The 18,603-nt window shown below is 36.8% G+C and overlaps 2 protein-coding genes across 2 annotated transcripts; one reads left to right on the top strand and one right to left on the bottom strand.

The window, feature by feature from the left end:
* The first annotated feature begins 6,798 nt into the window (after window positions 1-6,798).
* On the top strand, window positions 6,799-14,248 carry LOC130991424 (protein NETWORKED 1A-like). The gene is made up of 5 exons (XM_057915640.1): window positions 6,799-7,225; window positions 7,965-8,052; window positions 8,169-8,360; window positions 8,738-12,780; window positions 12,874-14,248. Exons 3-5 carry the CDS (start codon window positions 8,258-8,260, stop codon window positions 14,071-14,073), a joined length of 5,346 nt encoding a protein of 1,781 aa, XP_057771623.1. The 5' UTR covers window positions 6,799-7,225; window positions 7,965-8,052; window positions 8,169-8,257; the 3' UTR covers window positions 14,074-14,248.
* Window positions 14,249-16,748: 2,500 nt separating this feature from the next.
* Window positions 16,749-18,107, bottom strand: LOC130991423 (leucine-rich repeat extensin-like protein 6). Its single transcript, XM_057915638.1, has one exon. The coding sequence runs from the start codon at window positions 18,017-18,019 to the stop codon at window positions 16,856-16,858; it is 1,164 nt and encodes a 387-aa protein (XP_057771621.1). The 5' UTR covers window positions 18,020-18,107; the 3' UTR covers window positions 16,749-16,855.
* Window positions 18,108-18,603: the final 496 nt, after the last annotated feature.

Genomic DNA, 18,603 nt, shown 5'->3' with positions numbered 1-18,603 from the left:
GAAACTTTACAAAAGCTTGGTTGGAAATCTTGATGGGGACATGGATGCATATAGGTGTCCAATTCACTAACAAACAAAAACACAATATGAATCTTAAAGCAATTAGGCCCCAATGTTTTGCTTTTTCATCCCATCAAAAGATGGCCTTTTCTCTTGATTTCTTGCCACACAAGTGCTAAATACTTTGGTAGGAAGGACACTACACTTAGATATGTTTTGTTTGAAAACAATTTGGTGTGAGTCCAAGTGTGACATTATGGTTGATTAAATGATAAGATTTTTTGGATCATTTATTAAATTGATTTAAAATTTGTCCTCACTCTTGATTTTGAAGTGCATAGCATACCTATCATGATCAATGATTCACAACAAACAAATTAAGTCAATTTATAAAAAAGATATCCTCTAATCAAATTGATTTAAAATATGTATCTTGTTATATTGGAGTGGATTAATAATGAGAAACTATATAAGGAAATTGAGGCACGCTCCGGTGCATTTACCCTAATCAAATTCCAATCGAAAATTGAACCGTACATCTGAATGCACACGAATTTCTATCAATAAAATGTTAATTTCATCGACTATCATCGCATCATATTATGTAAATTTGTAACGTGTTTTGGTTCGTTCATGCACCCTCCGCTTCGAAGCATTAACAGGAGCCCCTCTCCGTCCGTGTCTTGTGCAGCGTCGATCACTCCTTACTTCTGCATCTGGCGTGTCACAACATCAATAAAAATTTCTCCCCCCTAAAAAAATATTATAAAGTGCAACGTCTCCCTCACATGTAGGGTCCAAACAATATGGCCTTCATCCAAATTTTGACATTAAGTAATATAAGTATTATTGAAGGTAGAGAAAGAGACATTATATGCCAGCTATAGCATAGCAAGAGTTTGTGGTAATTCAAGGGGATGGATGGTACAAACCGGTGGAGCGCAAACATCAATACCAGTAAACAGTACAACTCACTTTAGCACAGAACCACCAAATTATAAAATTATATTTTCTTGTCTTTTTCCTTTGTAGGAAGTGATGTAACATTGTTATAAAAAACAAAGAAAGAAAGGTAAATACTCTGTTTTCAATTTCTATTTAGTAGTATGATTTAAGTTTGTCGGATAATGAGCTATCTTATTGTTATCAAATCCACTTATTTTATGCAATTATTATGTTTAATTAGGATGTGGGTATAAATCCCAATCTCTATAGTTTTATTTTATTTTTTTTGCAGAAGTAAAGCGACTTAAAGAAAATTGAAACATTAAAATCTAGATAGTTAGGAAATTTTTGGTCAAGTGACATTTAAAGCCATAACGGAGTAGGGGCCATATTTTATCTAATCTTTCATTTAATTAGGCATGGTAGATATACAATAATAACATTATCATAAAATGTGGCATGTGAAAGAAAAAACCTAACATTTTGAAAGAAAAAAAAAATCATGAATGAGGAAGCTGGTCCAGTGATAATTTTAAAAAGGTGATGCTAAATGATATAAATATTCAATTTTCAACATAAAAGATATTATTACCATTTATACATTTTTCATTCCATAATTTTAATATAATTTATATATATATATATATATATATATATATATATGTGCATATTAGGAACAAAAAAATCCATTACATGTTTGTATTTTCAATAAGAATTTTGGCTTTTATTTAAATTTATATATATATATATATTAAATAATAATTTATCATTAAATTTGCTTTAAAAGTCATCATTAAGTGTATAATTTTATTTAAAAATGGATAATTTATTTTAATCAAAATATACTATAATTTTTCATTCCATTTTTAGAAATATGTTAAATTATTTATCTAAAAATATATAATTCAATTTTTTTACTTAGTTTAGTATATATTTAATGGTAAACTCTTACTAGGGGTATTTAAGATAAAACACATCTTCAGTTTTTAATATTATGATTTTGTCCTCATTGATAAAATGAAAAATTTTGTATATAATAAAATCTCAAGGACTAATTATTTATGCAATTAACCTTCTTAGTGAGAAATTAGTGGAGCCTTCTAGATTTGTCCATGTCTTAATGTTTACACACTTCAAATTGGGAGCAATAATGCTTACTTAAAGTGAGGAAATGTTATCTCTTTGTCTTTATCAACAAACAAATAATAAAGCATAGCTAAACTAATTCCACAATTTGATTGATTAATCTCTCACACCTTGATGAATTAAGATTGCTAATGATGATTATTAATTTGGTTTTAATACGTAATACTTTGTTTGGTAATCACAAGTGGGAACATGGATGCAGAAGACATGTGTTGAATGATGATGTCTCATAAACTTATTTGGTAACAATCATTATAGTTTTTTTGAGATTGTCTTTTAATTTAATTTACTTCCTCGTAACTTCGATCTAAAAGTTCAATGATTAATGAACTTGCTAGAGATGAGCCCATACTAGAATTATATTTTTATCCTAAATTGTGGTACTTTTTTCATCGAAGATTTATAATTTATGTCTCAAAATATCTTGGTTATTTAACAAAAATATCCGCACCTATTAATAATCATAATAAACCATATGAATTGTATGAAAATAATTAATGTAAGAAAACCATTAGTGAAGTGGGGTTTGGAATTACAAATCTTGGTGTATTGAGAATTATGCAAATCATTTAGGACGGGTTTATAATATACTTATGACACCTTAATATCTTGTTTGGTAAGAAATAATACGAAACACACGACCCTTTATAAATTTAAAGCCCAAAAATTTTATACTGATTTGAGGGATTTTGTATCTCACCTCCGTAGGTGGTATACGGAATACAAATCTTAATTATAACTATTATTACCTTTATATAATCTTAATGCATCATATCAAACAATATATTATATTTTACAGATATTTTAATGCATTCAATCAAATATGTTATTAATATGACATATAGTAAAAGATATCCCAATTAAACGTATCACACCTTGTTTTATACTGCGTATCAAACGAGCCCTTAATTATCATTTTAGCTACAAATTATCGATACTTTTACGTAAAAAAAACTCCAAATTATAGATAGATTAATTATTTATGTAAAAATTGAGTAAAAAATTATCAAGAAAGTATCCGTCTACTTTCTTGCATGTGATGAGCAACACATCATCTTAGTGATATGAATCATTATATAAGATCACATTCGAATGTGTATCAAATTATTTTTTTGATAAAACGAAAAATAAATATATATATATATATATATATATATATATATGAAACAATGAAATAATTAAATAGTTCTGAATCACACATGATATAAGTGGGCCGTGGATATATATATGAAATTATTTACAAAACCAAAAACTGCATATTCATGAGCATGTGCACAACCATAAGTTTCTACTGCTTTAATTTGATGTCGCCATAACTTTATCTGAACAAATTGTAGCAGATTTGCATGCCTCACTCCATTTTGTTGGAAAAAAGGAAATAAAATAAAATTTATTACGTTATATGATAATTAATGATATATGCCACGTAAAAAATATATATATATATATATATATATATAAAAATCAATAACAGCTCAATTTTGGAGCCGTTTTGGTTCTACGAAATTTTCAATATTAATTATTAAAACAACGCCTTTATTAATCATTTTACTTCTTTTATTTACAAATAATAGAGGTATGATACTCTCTCTCTCCACCACAACTCAGCGCACTTGATATTCTTAGGTAAATATAAAAAAAATATTCTAATAGACTTATTTGCGCGTATTCACATGTATTCTTAATTCTCAATATATTTATCATTCTCAATGAAATTTTGATCTCTATATATATTCCAAAATTATATGAGAAATTCATTCAAACTCTACTATAATAATAAAGGACTACCACTCATGATTCCACTTTAAGAGAACACATATATATGTATCAATGCATATTGGTTGGTCTTGGTTGTGAATTAGTATAATTAAGACCTAAAGCATTCATTGTTGCAGATGACATACAGTTCATTGATCACATCAACTTTATTACAATTCAGTTATATTGAAAGCATTATAGTTGATCATAATATGGATTTGAATGGATTTCAAATCCATATAAAGATCGGGCAGTTCTGAGCCATGCGCGTGGTGGTCGACTGCACATGATCTCGAAAAATAGAAGTCCCAACAATATATGAACTCATATAGCGCAGTGGTAAAGGTTGTTGTTTATGTTTTTTAAACTCGAAATCGATTCCTGCTATCACCTGTGAATTTTTTGTTTACATTTAGGTCCCATCGGAATTTTTGTGAGAAGACCTAGCATTTTTTTGTTCAATTAATTTTAGATGTCTCGCCATACTACATGCCTCTAATCAAAGTATTTAATTTAGAACAAGATAATTTCTTTAAGATTTTCAATTTTAAGTGAATGACAATTCTTTATGTATTTATCAAGTAATTTGACAAAAAAGATATACTACTACATTCATCTCACAAAAACATAAACATTTGTAAGTGGCACGGATTGTGAGAAATGTTAGATAAAAATGTATTTTGAGTGAAAAATTGGTTTAACTTTATGAAAAATAGAGATAAAAAGTAAAGGGATTGAGGTGGGGTATTATATATGTTCATGTTTTATGAGACGACCCAAAATAACAAAAATTTCATGTTTTTATGAGATGGATAAAGTATTATCTAATCAAATATTTATAATTTATAATTTTTTCTATAATTATAAATAGAAGGCCCAAATTTAAATATTCGCATAGGGCCTCCGTTATCTTAGCCCCGCCCCCGATAAAACAAAAGTAATATGAGATAGTTTGACAACTGAAGAATTATTCCTACATCGATAGGTTCAAATCTAAATTTTTCTTAGCTTCATTTAATAATCACTCTATCACTAAATTAACACAAACACTTTTAAACCTATATACATAATCAAAATATAAGTATTGTGAAATATAAAGTTCATATATTTTACAATAATTTATTTTAATTTATTTTATTATTAATAAATTGAGAAGGCAAAATAAGTCAATACCAACCGACTTTTCCCATCTTATGTGGTGCTCTTTTTTTCCTTGTTGCTCACAATTGTTTAATTAGTTTTAAAGATATGGAGGCCCATTGGCTAGTAAATTAAATAATTAAATATGTGGTGCCGAAAGATATATGCCTAAGTCTATGCTACAATTTATTTACAATTAATGTCACCCCAATAAACCAAACCCATCTATCTACTTATGCTGCTTTTCAATCAATCTTTGCTGATTTCGATTTCCTTTTTTCTCCTCTCTTTTCTTTTTATACATTAGTCGGCAAATATCTATCTGGATAGTGACGTTGCATCCAAAATTTGATCTCTCAAATATATAAAAACTCATGTTGCAATTTACAATAATTAATTATGCTCACACTTGTACAATTGTATGCTTATTGTTAATCTATAATTAATTTAGCTTATTTGCCCAAATCATTAGCATTATTGAAACATAAGTACTTAGAAGTGCAAGGACATATGTTCGCCACGAAGCGAATAAGGCTGCTCTGTGTTAGCTCAACGTGTTTTTCTTTCTCAGGATGTAATGATCTGCAAGTCAGATTTTTCTCTCTGACTTTCGAATATTGTACTTTCTGATATTAATATATAGATTTCATTTTGGCCTCAAAAAAAAAAAAAAAAGTGCAAGGACTTGTTCAAATAAATATTAATTATATCATTGACATAAGAAGTGTACATTTTAAATCACATTTCAGCGATTAAAAACTTTTTAAAACCTTATAAAACAATAATGACTTGAAATGATCCTAAGAAAAGATTTCAATTTGTGTTTCAATACACGAAATTAAAAATGATAAGAATAAGGAATTTTGTCTTGAAAGAGACTTTTTGTATTATGCGTCTTTTAAATCATCTAAAAATATAGCTATATAATAATATAATTATTTCTCCTAAAAAAATATAATGTAATTATTTATTTATTTTCCGAAGAAGCGCCACCATTTTTTTCGAATAGTTACTTTACGTTACAACTATATACACTTTCAACGGATAATTAGTAAAATTGATATTGATATCTCAACGACTACTTTGAGGAAAATTTGTTAGTACATAAATGCCCATTATATTGAATTTACTTCAAATTGTTATTATTATTGCTCCTAAACGCCTTTGATGAATTTTTTGGAGAAAGAACTTTCAATCTCTCAAAAAAATAGATGTTGGAATCTTATAGTTACTTCTATATAAAGAAAGAGATTTTGATTTATTATTAAATGTTAATCCCTTTCGTTCGCCAAAAATAACATTTTTGCCATTTTTAGCGTCCGTCTTTTTAGGATATGTCTCTATCATTTAGTCTTATATTTTATCCTTACAAAAAAATCAGTTATGACCCATTTAACTCAAGCACTCATTTTATACACCCTGAGACACTTTAGTATTAAAAGTATATTTATTAATTATTTTATTAAAACTCGTGTCCAATTAAAGTGAGTCATGGAGAGTAGTTTTTTCTTTCTTTATTTTTTTTTACTCTCTTTATTTTTTAAAAAACACTTATGGGTAGATTTTGATGCAAAATACATATAACAAACCATATATTGTATATCAATCTATTTTGAATCCAACAAATACCCCATTTCATGGGAGGATGAAAAACAAAATAAAAAAGTTTAGAGTTGAACAAAAATTTCACCAATGCAAACCCTAATTAAAGAGATGGATGAATTGAGTGAGTCATGGTCGAATCAATGAGTACTCACCATTTTCTCTACCCAATAAAGCGGAGACAAAGAATACATCAAACTCCACGCAAAATATGTCCGTTATCAAAATCATCTTAAATCATACTAACGCTTATTTTTCGCAATTACTATTCTTTATAAAATCTCATAATCCACACCCACAAACCATAAAGTCTTGTATAGATACACAGAAGCTGTACGTATAGTTTTGTAGTTGCTAGTGATAGGCCTTTAAAGTTTTTTCACCACACTGTCCTTTTACAGAGTATGTCACACTGACAAAGCACCAACCAAGAACCAAAGACTGATAATGCTGATGACCCTTCAAAGATAAAGAGAGAGAAAGCAGAGAGAGAGAGAGAGAGAGAGAGAGAATAAAGTTGGAGAAGTTGGTGAGAGAGAGAGAATCAATGGGGTGAATGTGAGAATCTAGCGGCTGGGGTGGTTATCGTGACAACAGCTGCTGATCAAGTTTCTGTTTCTTTCCTGTTGATTTTGTGAGTTTTTAATCTTGTGGGTAGTTGTAAAAAATTGATCTTTGTTTTGTTTTGTATCAAGATTAGTTGAAAGATTCAATCTTGGAGCTTTTCTGAGAGGCCCATTCTCAAGAATGGCTTGATATTGTGCTCATTTGATTGGCTGCTCTGGTTTCTTGGTTTATTTCATTAAATGCTTACTGTTGATTTTTGGTACTGTAATAATGTGTAGTCTGTTTAGGAAGTTGTTGATCTGTGTTGTCAGGAGACTTGTGTCTGTTTGAGTTTGAGTTCAACATATTTTGCTTCTAAAACTGCATAGTTTCCTTTCATTGCAATAGCCAGATTTTACTAAACTAGAAAGTTGCTTAGGCACTTTATCTTTGTAGCTTCATTGCTGCTTCATGAATATCAGTTGTTCATGTTCCAAAAGATAATATTTTTGGTCATTATGAAATAAATTTGCTGCCCTTGATTCTACATAAGATTTCTTAGAATTATTTTGCTATGAGAACTTTACTTCTATTCTGGAATTTTCAATTGTGTTTTAACATTTGTTGCAGAGTAAGTAAAATTTATAATTAATTTTCTGTTTCACTAGCTGAGGGAAGATCAAGGTGTGGACTGCAAATTAGTGAAAAGGCTATTCATTTACTAGTTCTTTTACTTTATTTGATTCTAATATGAATAAAGTCTTCACATTTAGTTTGCTTTATGCATGTGAGGTCTTAAATAAGTCATATTTAATTCTTTTGCTCAGGATTTCTTCCACAAAATTTGCTTAGAAGTCACCACAGTGATTCAGTGAAGCTCATTTTCTGCATTTTTACCAGTTCCTGATCAAGAAGGTAATCCGGATGCCCTTGCTTGTTAAAATCCTGCATCTTGTGCGACACACGATCCCACAGAACTTATACGAGAAAAGAAGTTTGTTTTATAATCTCCATCATTTTTGGGACTGCAGTTCAGCTGATTGTTCTGGTGCTGGCCTAACATATAAGAAGCGTGTTTCTTGAGGTTGAACGAGTGCATTATTTCCTCGTTGCTGGAGTTATGGCAGCCTTATCACATTCAGAATCGAGGCGTTTATATTCTTGGTGGTGGGATAGCCACAACAGCCCCAAGAACTCAAAATGGCTCCAAGACAATCTAACAGGTGCATATTGTTGTGCTTGTGGTTAATTTTGCTGTTTTTTTCGTATGCACGTTTGGGAATAGATTTATATTCGAGATGCCTATGGACTGCATTGTTATTCATCTTTTTGTATGTTCTATACAACTTTGTGATTTGATCAATGTTGCATAGATTGCCATTTCACTAATCTAATGTGCATTTTTTGTTAGATTTTAGATAATACATTCATGCTTGAAACATTCTGCCCATTCAAAAAGATCTATCCACTTTGTTAGTGTTAGTGTTTGTGTATATGTTTTGATGTTATGGTTTTACTTGCTGTTGTTCTTCTCTTATGCATCTACTGATCCATCTACGTTGATCTTCGTTTTCTTAATTTTCTGCTCATGATGTATCAGATATCGATTCCAAAGTCAAATTTATGATCAAGCTACTCGAAGAGGATGCAGACTCCTTCGCGAGGAGGGCCGAGATGTATTACAAGAAACGTCCCGAGTTGATGAAACTAGTCGAGGAATTCTACAGGGCGTATCGTGCATTAGCTGAAAGATACAATCACGCGACAGGGGAGCTGCGCCATGCCCACCGGACCTTAGCAAAGGCGTTCCCCGACCAAGTACCTGTTGAGCTGGTCGAGGATTCGCCTTCAAAACCTCTGTCCCACAGCAAGGAGCCCCGCCCACCAGAAGCAAAACTAGCCCGTGCATTGTTTGGCTCGGATGAGGGGCTTAAAGAAGATCAAGAAGGAGGAGACGAGGAAGATTCAAAATCCATTGAACATAGCAGAAGGGGAGATGCGGATGAAGTGGTGGAGCTTTCAAATGAGAATCAACATCTCAAAGATGAGGTTGTGAAGGTCACTGAAAGAGCTGGAAAAGCTGAGAGTGAAGTCGAGAGCTTGAGACGTGCTCTTGCTGATATCCGAGCTGAGAAGGAGAGTGTTCTTGTCCAGTATCAACGGTGTCTGGCTGAGCTATCCAGTGTCGAGGGAGAGCTCAGCAACGCGAAGGATGACTCTGTCGAGCTCAATGAGAGAGCTAGCAGAGCTGAAATAGAAGTCCAGACGTTGAGGGAAGCTCTGGTTCAGTTAGAGGCCGAGAAGAATGCTGGACTCGTTAAACACCACGAGTATTTGGAGAAGATATCGAGTATGCAAGAGAATCGTAGGGAAGCTCTAACTCTGAGAGACGAGATTTCAAGATTAGAGCGTGAAAACGAAGCAGTGCTTCAAGATTATAAGCAGTGTCTTGAGAAGATCTCTGTTTTGGAGAATCTAATCACCATTCTCGAAAATGAGGCTAGGCTGCTCAAGAAACAAGCTGAGACAGCTGAGAACGAAGTCTCTGAGCTCAAGCAGTCGCTTGCGGATCTCAACAAGGAGAAAGAGGCCTCTGCACTCAGGTACAAATGCTGCTTAGAGACGATATCCAAGCTCGAGAGGGACATGTCGTGTGCGAAGGAGGAAGTCAAGCGCCTCAACAATGATGTTCTGATTGGGAATCTAAAGCTGAGGACTGCTGAAGAGAAGTCTCTGCTGCTGGAGATGTCGAATCTCTCGCTGCAAAACGAGGCAGAAAATCTGGAAAAGAAGATTGTTGCCAAGGATCAACAGCTCTCACAGAAGCAGGAGGAGTTGGAGAGCCTCCAAGCGTCTCTGCAAGATGAACACTCGCGTCATGCAGAAGTCGAGGCCACTCTTCAGAGTCTTCAAGACCTGCATTCTCAATCTCGACACGAACAAAGAGCTCTGATGCTGGAGCTTGAAGACGCGCTTCGCGCACTCAAGGACTTGGAAGCAAGCAAACAGGGGCTTGAAGGAGAAATTTGTCAGGTTCGGGAAGAAAATCGAAGCCTGAGTGAAGCAAACTTATCTTCAGCTTCTTCGATGGAGAATATGCATAGCGAAATCCTTACCTTGAGGGAGATCAAGGAGAGGCTCGAAAAAGAAGTTTCACGCCACACGGACCTATGTAGCTCCCTCGAGCAGGAGATAGCGCGCCTGAAAGAGGAAATCAAAGGGCTGAATAGGAGCTACGGGGCTTTAGTCGAACAAGTTGAAGCAGCAGGTCTGAGCCAAAAGTGTGTGGCGAGTTCGATAAAGAGCTTGCAGAATGAGAACTCAATGCTGAGAGAGACGAACGAAGAGGCGAGTAACGAGAGACAGATCCTGTCGAATAAGCTGAAGAGCTTGCAAGAACTTTTGGATAAAAAGGTTCTCCTAGAAAGCTCCCTATCGCGCTTGCACAGTGAGCTGGAGAGCTCACGAGAAACTGTTAAAGCATTGCAAGAATCTTGCCGGTTTCTCCATGGAGAAAAGGCCACATTCGCGTCTGAGAAAGCTTCTCTCGTGTCTCAGTTGCAGGCTGTGACTGATAATATGCACAACCTGTTGGAGAAAAATGCTGTTGTTGAGAATTCCCTCTGCAATGCAAAAGTTGAACTTGAAGGTTTGAGGGAAAAATCGAAGGGGTTAGAAGAGATCTGTGAATTGCTTAAGAATGAAAGGTCTCATCTTTTGGACGAAAGGAGTAGCTTGGTGACTAGGTTGGAAAACGTCGAGAGGAGACTGGAAACGTTGGAACACAAGTGCGTGAGCCTTGAGAAAGAGAAGGAGGACGTGCACTGCCAAGTCGAAGAGCTCAAAATCTCGTTGTTTATGGAGAAGCAAGAACGAACTTCCTCCCAGCATCGGAGTGACACCAGATTGGCTGGACTAGAAAACCAGATTCGTTTCCTGAAGCAAGAAAACGGCTGGAAGAAGAAGGAACACGAGGAGGAGCTCGAGAAATCACTGAAAGCTCAGTTTGAGATATCCATCTTGCACAAATTCATGAAAGATATGGAGGAGAAGAATTGCTCTCTCATCATTGAGTGCCAAAAGCACGTTGAGGCGTCCAAATTGGCGGAGAAGTTGATCTCGGAGCTGGAGAGTGAGAGCCTCGAGCAGCAAGTGGAAGCTGAAGTCTTGTTGGATGAAATTGAGAGGCTGAGATTGAGCATATACCAGGTTTTCAGGGCGCTTGGAGCTGATTCGGAGTGCCATCATCCCGAGGATAAGATTGAGAACGAGAGGACATTCGTGCACCATATTCTAGGAGCTATTGAAGACATGAAATGCTCGATCTCAAGCCATGAGGACGACAAACAGCTGCTGTTGGTTGAGAACTCTGTTCTCCTCACTCTCCTCGAGCAGTTGGAATCCAAGGGCATGGAATTCGAGTTGCAGAGGGAAACATTGGAGCAGGAGTTCAAAACCATGGGTGACGGCCTTGCTATGGCTGAAAATGAGAAAGAGAAACTCCAAGAGCTGAACGAGATATTGAAATCCGATGTGAGGGAGAGCCATCAGCATGCTGCGATGCTTGAAGCTGAATTGGAGAGTCTTACTAGCAAGCAAGCCGATTTGCATAAATCCTACGGTGCTTTAGAGGAGGCGTACTTGCAAGTGAGTCGGGATAATACGGGTTTACTGAACAAGTTTTCTGATCTAAAGGAGGAGAAACACAAGGTAGATCAGCACAGCAATGCTGCTCTACTTGAATGCATAGCAACTGATAATGAATCAGTCGTTTTAAGGAGCTTCGTTGAAGAGAAGGCTTCGGAAGTGAAGTCGCTTCTCAATGATCTGAACAGACAGCACGAGATCAATTGTAGCCTTGAGAGGAAAATGTCTGCATTGGTAGAGAAGATGGAGCTGCAAAAGGCAGAAAACGAGATCTTGAGAGACGCTGTTTGTAGATTGGAAGGAGAGATGCAGGGGATGAGAGAATACAATGTTGAGATGAAGAAGGAGATTCTGAGTGGTAAAGAGAGTTTGCTTGAAACAGAGGGGAAGCTCTTGGATGCAGAGACGAAGCTTCAAACTGCCGAAAATTTCAACCTAAAACTGTGCAGAACCGTTGATGAGCTGAGGACGGATATCCAAGAGTCGGTGCAGATGAAGGAGGCTCTCGAGAAGGACATTATCCGGCTGTCTGAAGCTAATTCAGTCCAGAAGGAGAGCCTTAATGTGATTAAGAAGAACTTTGAGTGCGAGCTCTCCGAACTTCGTGTGCAGATGGAAGAAAAAATCGTTAGAGAACGGGCTCTGTCTTTGGATCTCAAGGAGAAGAGCTACGAGTTTCAACTCTGGGAAGCAGAAGCTACGGCGTTCTATTTTGATCTTCAGATCTCTTCCATCCATGAGGTCTTGTTCAAGAACAAGGTGCAGGAGCTTAGTGGAGTGTGCCGTACACTTGAGAATGAGAATGCTTCGAAAACATCTGAGATCGAGCAAATGAAAGGGACGATGAGCTCGATGGAGAAGGAAATCAGTGGGTTGAAGTCACAGCTGGATGCATACAATCCAGTCATAGCTGCTCTAAGAGAGGATATCATGCTTCTTGAGCATAATGCACTTCTTCAGACGAAGCTCAAAGCATCCCGTCACCACGAGCCAGAGGTAACAAACGCTCTCTCTTGTTAGCAGATCAATTCATTTATGCTAAGTTTGATGTAATTGATGAAAAGGCCTTGATTCATTTGCATCTTTCAGGTTCTGGAAGTTGTTGCAGATCCGGATACGAGTAACTCTGAAACACTTATGGAAGATTCATCCCTTGTTAGTTTACAGAGCTTGCAGATGAGAGTGAACGCGGTTGGGAAGTTGATGGAAGAGATGAACAAACCGGCACCCCTCAGAAGATCGGTCTCCAAGAGCAGGCAAGAATCTGCAGGGGGCGAGGAGCAGGTGAAGTCCCGTCGTTGCTTGGGTAGGGATAAGAATGAGCACAGCCGAAGGAGAGGACATGGAAGCGAGACGAGCAATACTCCCAAGCTGCAGAAGATAAAGACCAAAGCCTCTGATCAGGTAAAGAATGGAATGCTGATAAAAGACATTCCTCTGGATCAGGTGACGAGCAGCTCGCTGAAGGGGATCCGGAAGAAAGGCAGTGGCAGGGTAGACGATCAGATGCTCGAGCTGTGGGAGACTGCTGAGGGGAAAGGAGACCTCACAATTGGCGAGTCGCTTAGGAGGTCTTTCAAGATGACTGATAAAGACATAGTGTACGACGAGTTTGAGAGCGTGAAGCGCTCGTCTGATCCCCCCTTCACGGACTCAGACGTGGAGAAGGAGCTGGGCGTGGATAAGTGGGAGGCCTCGAGGGGCAGCAGCAGTGAGCTGAACAGAGAGGTGAGTGGTAGGAGAGTCTTGGAGAGGCTCGCCTCGGATTCCCAGAAGCTCGAGAGCCTTCAGACGACGGTGCAGACCCTGAGAGGCAAGCTGGAGGCCAACAAAAAGGGCTGTAGAAAGGCCAAGAGCATTGATTTTGAAACAGTTCAAGAACAGCTGCTGGAGGCAGAGGAAACAGTGGTGAATCTTGTGGATTTGAACGGCCGGCTTGTGAAGAGCATCGAGGAATGCCCTTCCCCAGATGGAAAGGCGTCGCCACAGAAGAAAGAGGCCGTCAAGATACGCAGAAGGAAGGTGACAGAGCAGGCGCGAAAGGGGTCTGAGAGGATCGGAAGGCTGCAGCTCGAGCTTCAGAAAATCCAGTACATGCTGCTGAAGATGGAAGATGAGAAGAAGAACAAGGTGAGGAACAGGTTTCTCAAGAGCAAAACCATCATTCTGAGGGACTTCATCGTCAACGGGAGGCGAAGCAGCAGCGGAAGGCGCAAGAAGGGCCCACTCTGTGGGTGTTTTAGGTCTTCAAGTAGTAGGAATGGAAGCAGCAGCAGCAGCAGCCCTTAGTTTTTTTTTTTCACCTCTATTTTTACCACTGTATTGTGTATCATTTCTTTGATTAGTTGGAGAAGAACTGATCTCCTTAGTGTAGATGGGAACTGTAAGGATTAGGTGCTGTCTAATATTCAATAAACTGCTTCTGCTAAGTTCATTATATGCAAGAATGTGTATTGTGTTTGAATCTTGTGGCTTGCTTCATTTGTGCATGTTTGTATGCATAATGATGATAAGCAAAATGTGGTGCATGAGGAAGCCACTTTTTGGGTGCTTTGGAGCTATCTGGGATGGGCCTAGTAAGAAAAGCCAGCCCAACTAGGCCCAAAGAAATATTACCCATCAAGTTTTAAATATAGTCACTAAATACATTTAGATAAAATAGAGATGCAATTTAATGAGAATCATTCATTTGGTGAGAGTTAAGAATATATACATAAATCTATGAACAAGATATGGCCAAATTGAACAAATAAATGTAATACATGCACAAGATTGACAATCGACTAGTGTGTGTGTGAGAGAGAGAGAGAGAGTATAAAATATGGTCGGAAATGAGAATGAGTCTGGATGTCAAATATTCAAATCATATGACTGATATTGATTTTTTCAAATTTATCGTGTAAAATGAATGTAATGAATAAGCCAATTATACAAATATACGAATAAGTTGGTTGTAATAAACAAGTTCAATTCTGGGTTCGAATCTTAAAGGGGGCGAAAATTTCACCATATTAACTGCTATGTTATTCGTAGATTTATATAGATATATTCATTATTCTCGTTTCTCACAAAAATAGTCATCTTTACTAAGCCTAACTTTATTGTCTAAATTATATCTAAAGAACTCTATTAGTAATTTTTACTTACTATGCTCCAGTTAATAAAATCTATGGTGTTTTTTTTTCAAAAAAAAAAACTTAAAATCTATGGTTTTTAATATATTTAAAAACGAATGTACATGAACTATACTTTTAAGGGCTGGTCTCCTGTGCGACGGTCGCACAGGAGTGCGACGGGTTGACCCGGCCCAAACCCGCCCTCCTGACCCGGAACCCGCCCAAACCCGGAACCCGCCCAAACTCCTAATTATTACATTTGTGTATAACAATTGTTACTTTTAATAAGCATGATATATACATTTGTTCGCACAAATGTATACTTATATAAATATAGGTATTTTCCTTCATTTAATATAGAGTATTATATTTTCTAAACCCTAAATTCTATAAACTAAACCCTAAACCCTGTAAACTAAACCCTAAGCGTGAACACTAAACCCTAATAGGTGAAAACTAAACCCTAAGCATAAGATATACATTTGGTCGCACAAATGTATACTTATATTAATATAAATATTTACCTTCATTCAATATAAAACATTATACATATCAATATACATTTATATGAACAAATGTATATATTATGTTTATGAAAAGTAACAATTGTTATGCACAAATGTAATAATTAGGAGTTTGGGCGGGTTCCGGGTTTGGGCGGGTTCCGGGTCAGGAGGGCGGGTTTGGGCCGGGTCAACCCGTCGCACTCCTGTGCGACCGTCGCACAGGAGAATTTGCGTACTTTTAAACATTGTTATATGCTTTTAAAATATTAATTAAAGACAAACAAATCCTGTTACTGATAATTACTAATGACTTTACTAAATATTGTACATGATTTTTTTTATTGTTAAATATAATTTAAAAAATTGTATAACAATGAACTCAAAAAATTAAGATATTTGACCTAAATCATTAATCACTTTATGTAAATCAAGTTCACGTATGTTAAAATTATTTACATAAATACTTCCATCCTAAATCCCAGTAATTCCCGCGCATCACCTGCCGATAAAATTATTGTGAAACTAATGATTAATTATCACCAAAATAATTTATATATATCACCAAGAGCTCTCTTCTTGTCACTTTCTTGTAGTTGACCTAATTATATTTTTGCCTTCAAATAGTAAAGGCAATAAAAATAATTTAAATTGGCTAGTTGACTGATTCATTACAAATGCATTCATAATTGGCTGCTGGAGGGAAAATCTTCGAAAGCTCGATTTCCACGTAACATCAAACTTTATTAATTTTTAATTATTTCTAATTATGTAGATAGATAGTCATCTTCGATAATGAAATTTCTGCATAAACAACCAGTAGTAAAGAAATGGAATAAAAAAAAATAGAGCCAATCTTGTAATATCACTTGCCCACACACACACACACACAAAAAGAAGAAGAATAAACACAAATTTTGTAGTATTATATTTAAACCAAAGCATCATATTCATAAATATCACAAATCATTAATTATTTAATTAACATGCGAATGACAGCATTATTCACGTTATTATATACGTATTCTTTTCTTGTAACAACACAAGAAGTAAGTGTGTTTGAAATTAGGGTTAATAACGTTTTATGTTTCGAACTTTCATTTTCTCTAAAAAAAAATCCGAACTTTCAGCGCTTTTCATAAAATATCTGGTGATCGAGAGATGCATTCATCTCCCTAAAGAAGTCGGGTAGGATTCACAACTTGACTACTTCAGTTCGAAAAAAATCATCTTTTGGTTATCGAATATTTTATGTAAAATACTAAAAGTTTGAGATTTTTTAAGAGAAAATAAAAATTCGAGATATTTGATAGAAAATTGTGAATGCTCGAAACATAAAATACTATTAACCCTTGAAATTATGTATATATATATTTTTAAAAGTAAACAAAAGAAAGTAAAAGCAAAAGAAGAAAATGTCAATGATAGAAATTTATAAACAAAACAATTCGATCATGGATAGTAGGAATGTGGCGGCGGCGGCGGCGGTGGCGGAGGCGGCGGAGGAGGAGGCGGCGGGGGCCGCCTCGCCGAACATCCGAAGGCGCTGCAATCCACAGGGTGCGAATAGAAATCGTGACATTCTTGAGAAGAACGTTGCTTAGGTCTATAAGGTATACAATTCTTGGCATCATCTTTATCCTTGAGCTTCAAACACGAGCTCGCCTCGCCGCAGAAGTAGTTGTCGGAGTAAGTGAAGTTCTCGAGCCGCGGCAGCGAGCAGATGCTCGCCGGAATCTGGCCGGAGAGTTTGTTGCCGGCGACGTTCAGCTGCTCGAGGCTCCTCATGTTCCCCATCGACTCCGGCAGGCTCCCGACGAGGTTGTTGGAGCTGACGTCGAAGACCGTGAGCTTCACGAGCTTTCCGACCTCCTCCGGCAAGCAGCCGGCGAGGCCGGCGTTCATGAGAATGATCTCATTGAGCGTGTTGGCCATTTTCCCGATCTCCGGGGGAATACACCCCCGGAGATCGTTGTTGGCGAGGACCAAGACGGAGGCCGTCGAGTTCCCGAGGTTCCTCGGGAGCGTGAGCTTGAACCGGTTGTTGTTGACGAAGATAGCGTCGAGTTTCATGTCGAAGAGCTCGCCGGGGACGTCCCCGGCGAACTTGTTGTATCGGATGTCGAGGAATTTGAGCGAGGGGAGGCAGAGGACGACGGCCGGGAACCCGCCGGAGAGGCGGTTGTTGCTGACGTCGAGCTCGTAGAGGAGGCGGAGGTGCCGGAGGCCGCCGGGGAGGCCGCCCGTGAACCGGTTGGAGTTGAGGTGGAGCACGGCGAGGTCGGCGAGGAGGCCGAGCTCCTCGGGGAGCGTGCCGGCGATCCCCGCGTGGTTGAGGTCGATGCCGGCGACGGTGGTGGCGTGGGGGTCGTCGGGGGCCGGGGCGCAGTAGACGCCGGCGTAGCGGCACACGTCGGGGCCGCGCCAGCCGGCGGTGAAGTTCTTGGGGTCGCCGGTGATGGCATGCTTCCAAGCTTGGAGGGCTATGAAGGCATTGAGGAGTCTAGGGTTTTGTATTTGAGGTGGAGAATAGGGTTGTTGATGAGATGGATTAGTGAAGGAAATTAGTGTGAGGATTAGTAGTAATAATCCTAGAAATGGTGATGAGATTTTCATTTTGTTGTTTTAATTTGGAGGGTTGATAATAGTGAGGTGTTTATATAAGTGTGTTGTTCAAGATTAGATGATTAATTAAATTAGGTTTGCAACTGGATCATCATATCTTAGTTTCGTATATTAAATTTGTAGTGCATGTTTGGGATAGAAATTGTGGTTAATTAATTAACTATTTTAACAAAAACATCAGTTGGCGATGATGTCGATATGTATTTTAGTAACTTAATTACAAATTTGGAGTTAATTATTGTTATAATACGTCTAAAATTTTTGCAATTAATTATAAAGAAAACCTAAAGTTCATGATTTCAACACAATTAATTTAGAAAAAAAAAATAATAGCATATGCTTGACTTCATCACAAACTGAAGGAAGGTTGCTTTGAAAGTTCTTACTTTGTAAAATATATATTTGTATATTATATGTAGATTATTTAATAATAATTTGGTTGCAGAGGATGTTAGCAATTTTCAAAAGGCAAAAAGCGGATGAAGATTGGATTGTGATTTCACCAGAAACAGTGAAACACGGTTTTTAGTTTTGGTGGCTCATTAATTTAATTAATTTCTTAAAATATTGATTAG

The sequence above is a fragment of the Salvia miltiorrhiza genome, chromosome 7 (genome assembly GCF_028751815.1).
Source record: "Salvia miltiorrhiza cultivar Shanhuang (shh) chromosome 7, IMPLAD_Smil_shh, whole genome shotgun sequence".
NCBI classification, from domain to species: Eukaryota; Viridiplantae; Streptophyta; class Magnoliopsida; order Lamiales; family Lamiaceae; genus Salvia; species Salvia miltiorrhiza.
This window is presented reverse-complemented; position numbering and strand designations above follow the sequence as displayed.

Excerpts from the sequence above, each read along its gene's own strand:
- LOC130991424 (XM_057915640.1), top strand. The coding sequence starts at position 8,258 with ATGGCAGCCTTATCACATTCAGAATCGAGGCGTTTATATTCTTGGTGG. Across the intron at positions 8,361-8,737 it reads GCTCCAAGACAATCTAACAG|ATATCGATTCCAAAGTCAAA; the intron begins GTGCATATTGTT and ends ATGATGTATCAG. Across the intron at positions 12,781-12,873 it reads CCCGTCACCACGAGCCAGAG|GTTCTGGAAGTTGTTGCAGA; the intron begins GTAACAAACGCT and ends TGCATCTTTCAG.
- LOC130991423 (XM_057915638.1), bottom strand. The coding sequence starts at position 18,019 with ATGAAAATCTCATCACCATTTCTAGGATTATTACTACTAATCCTCACA.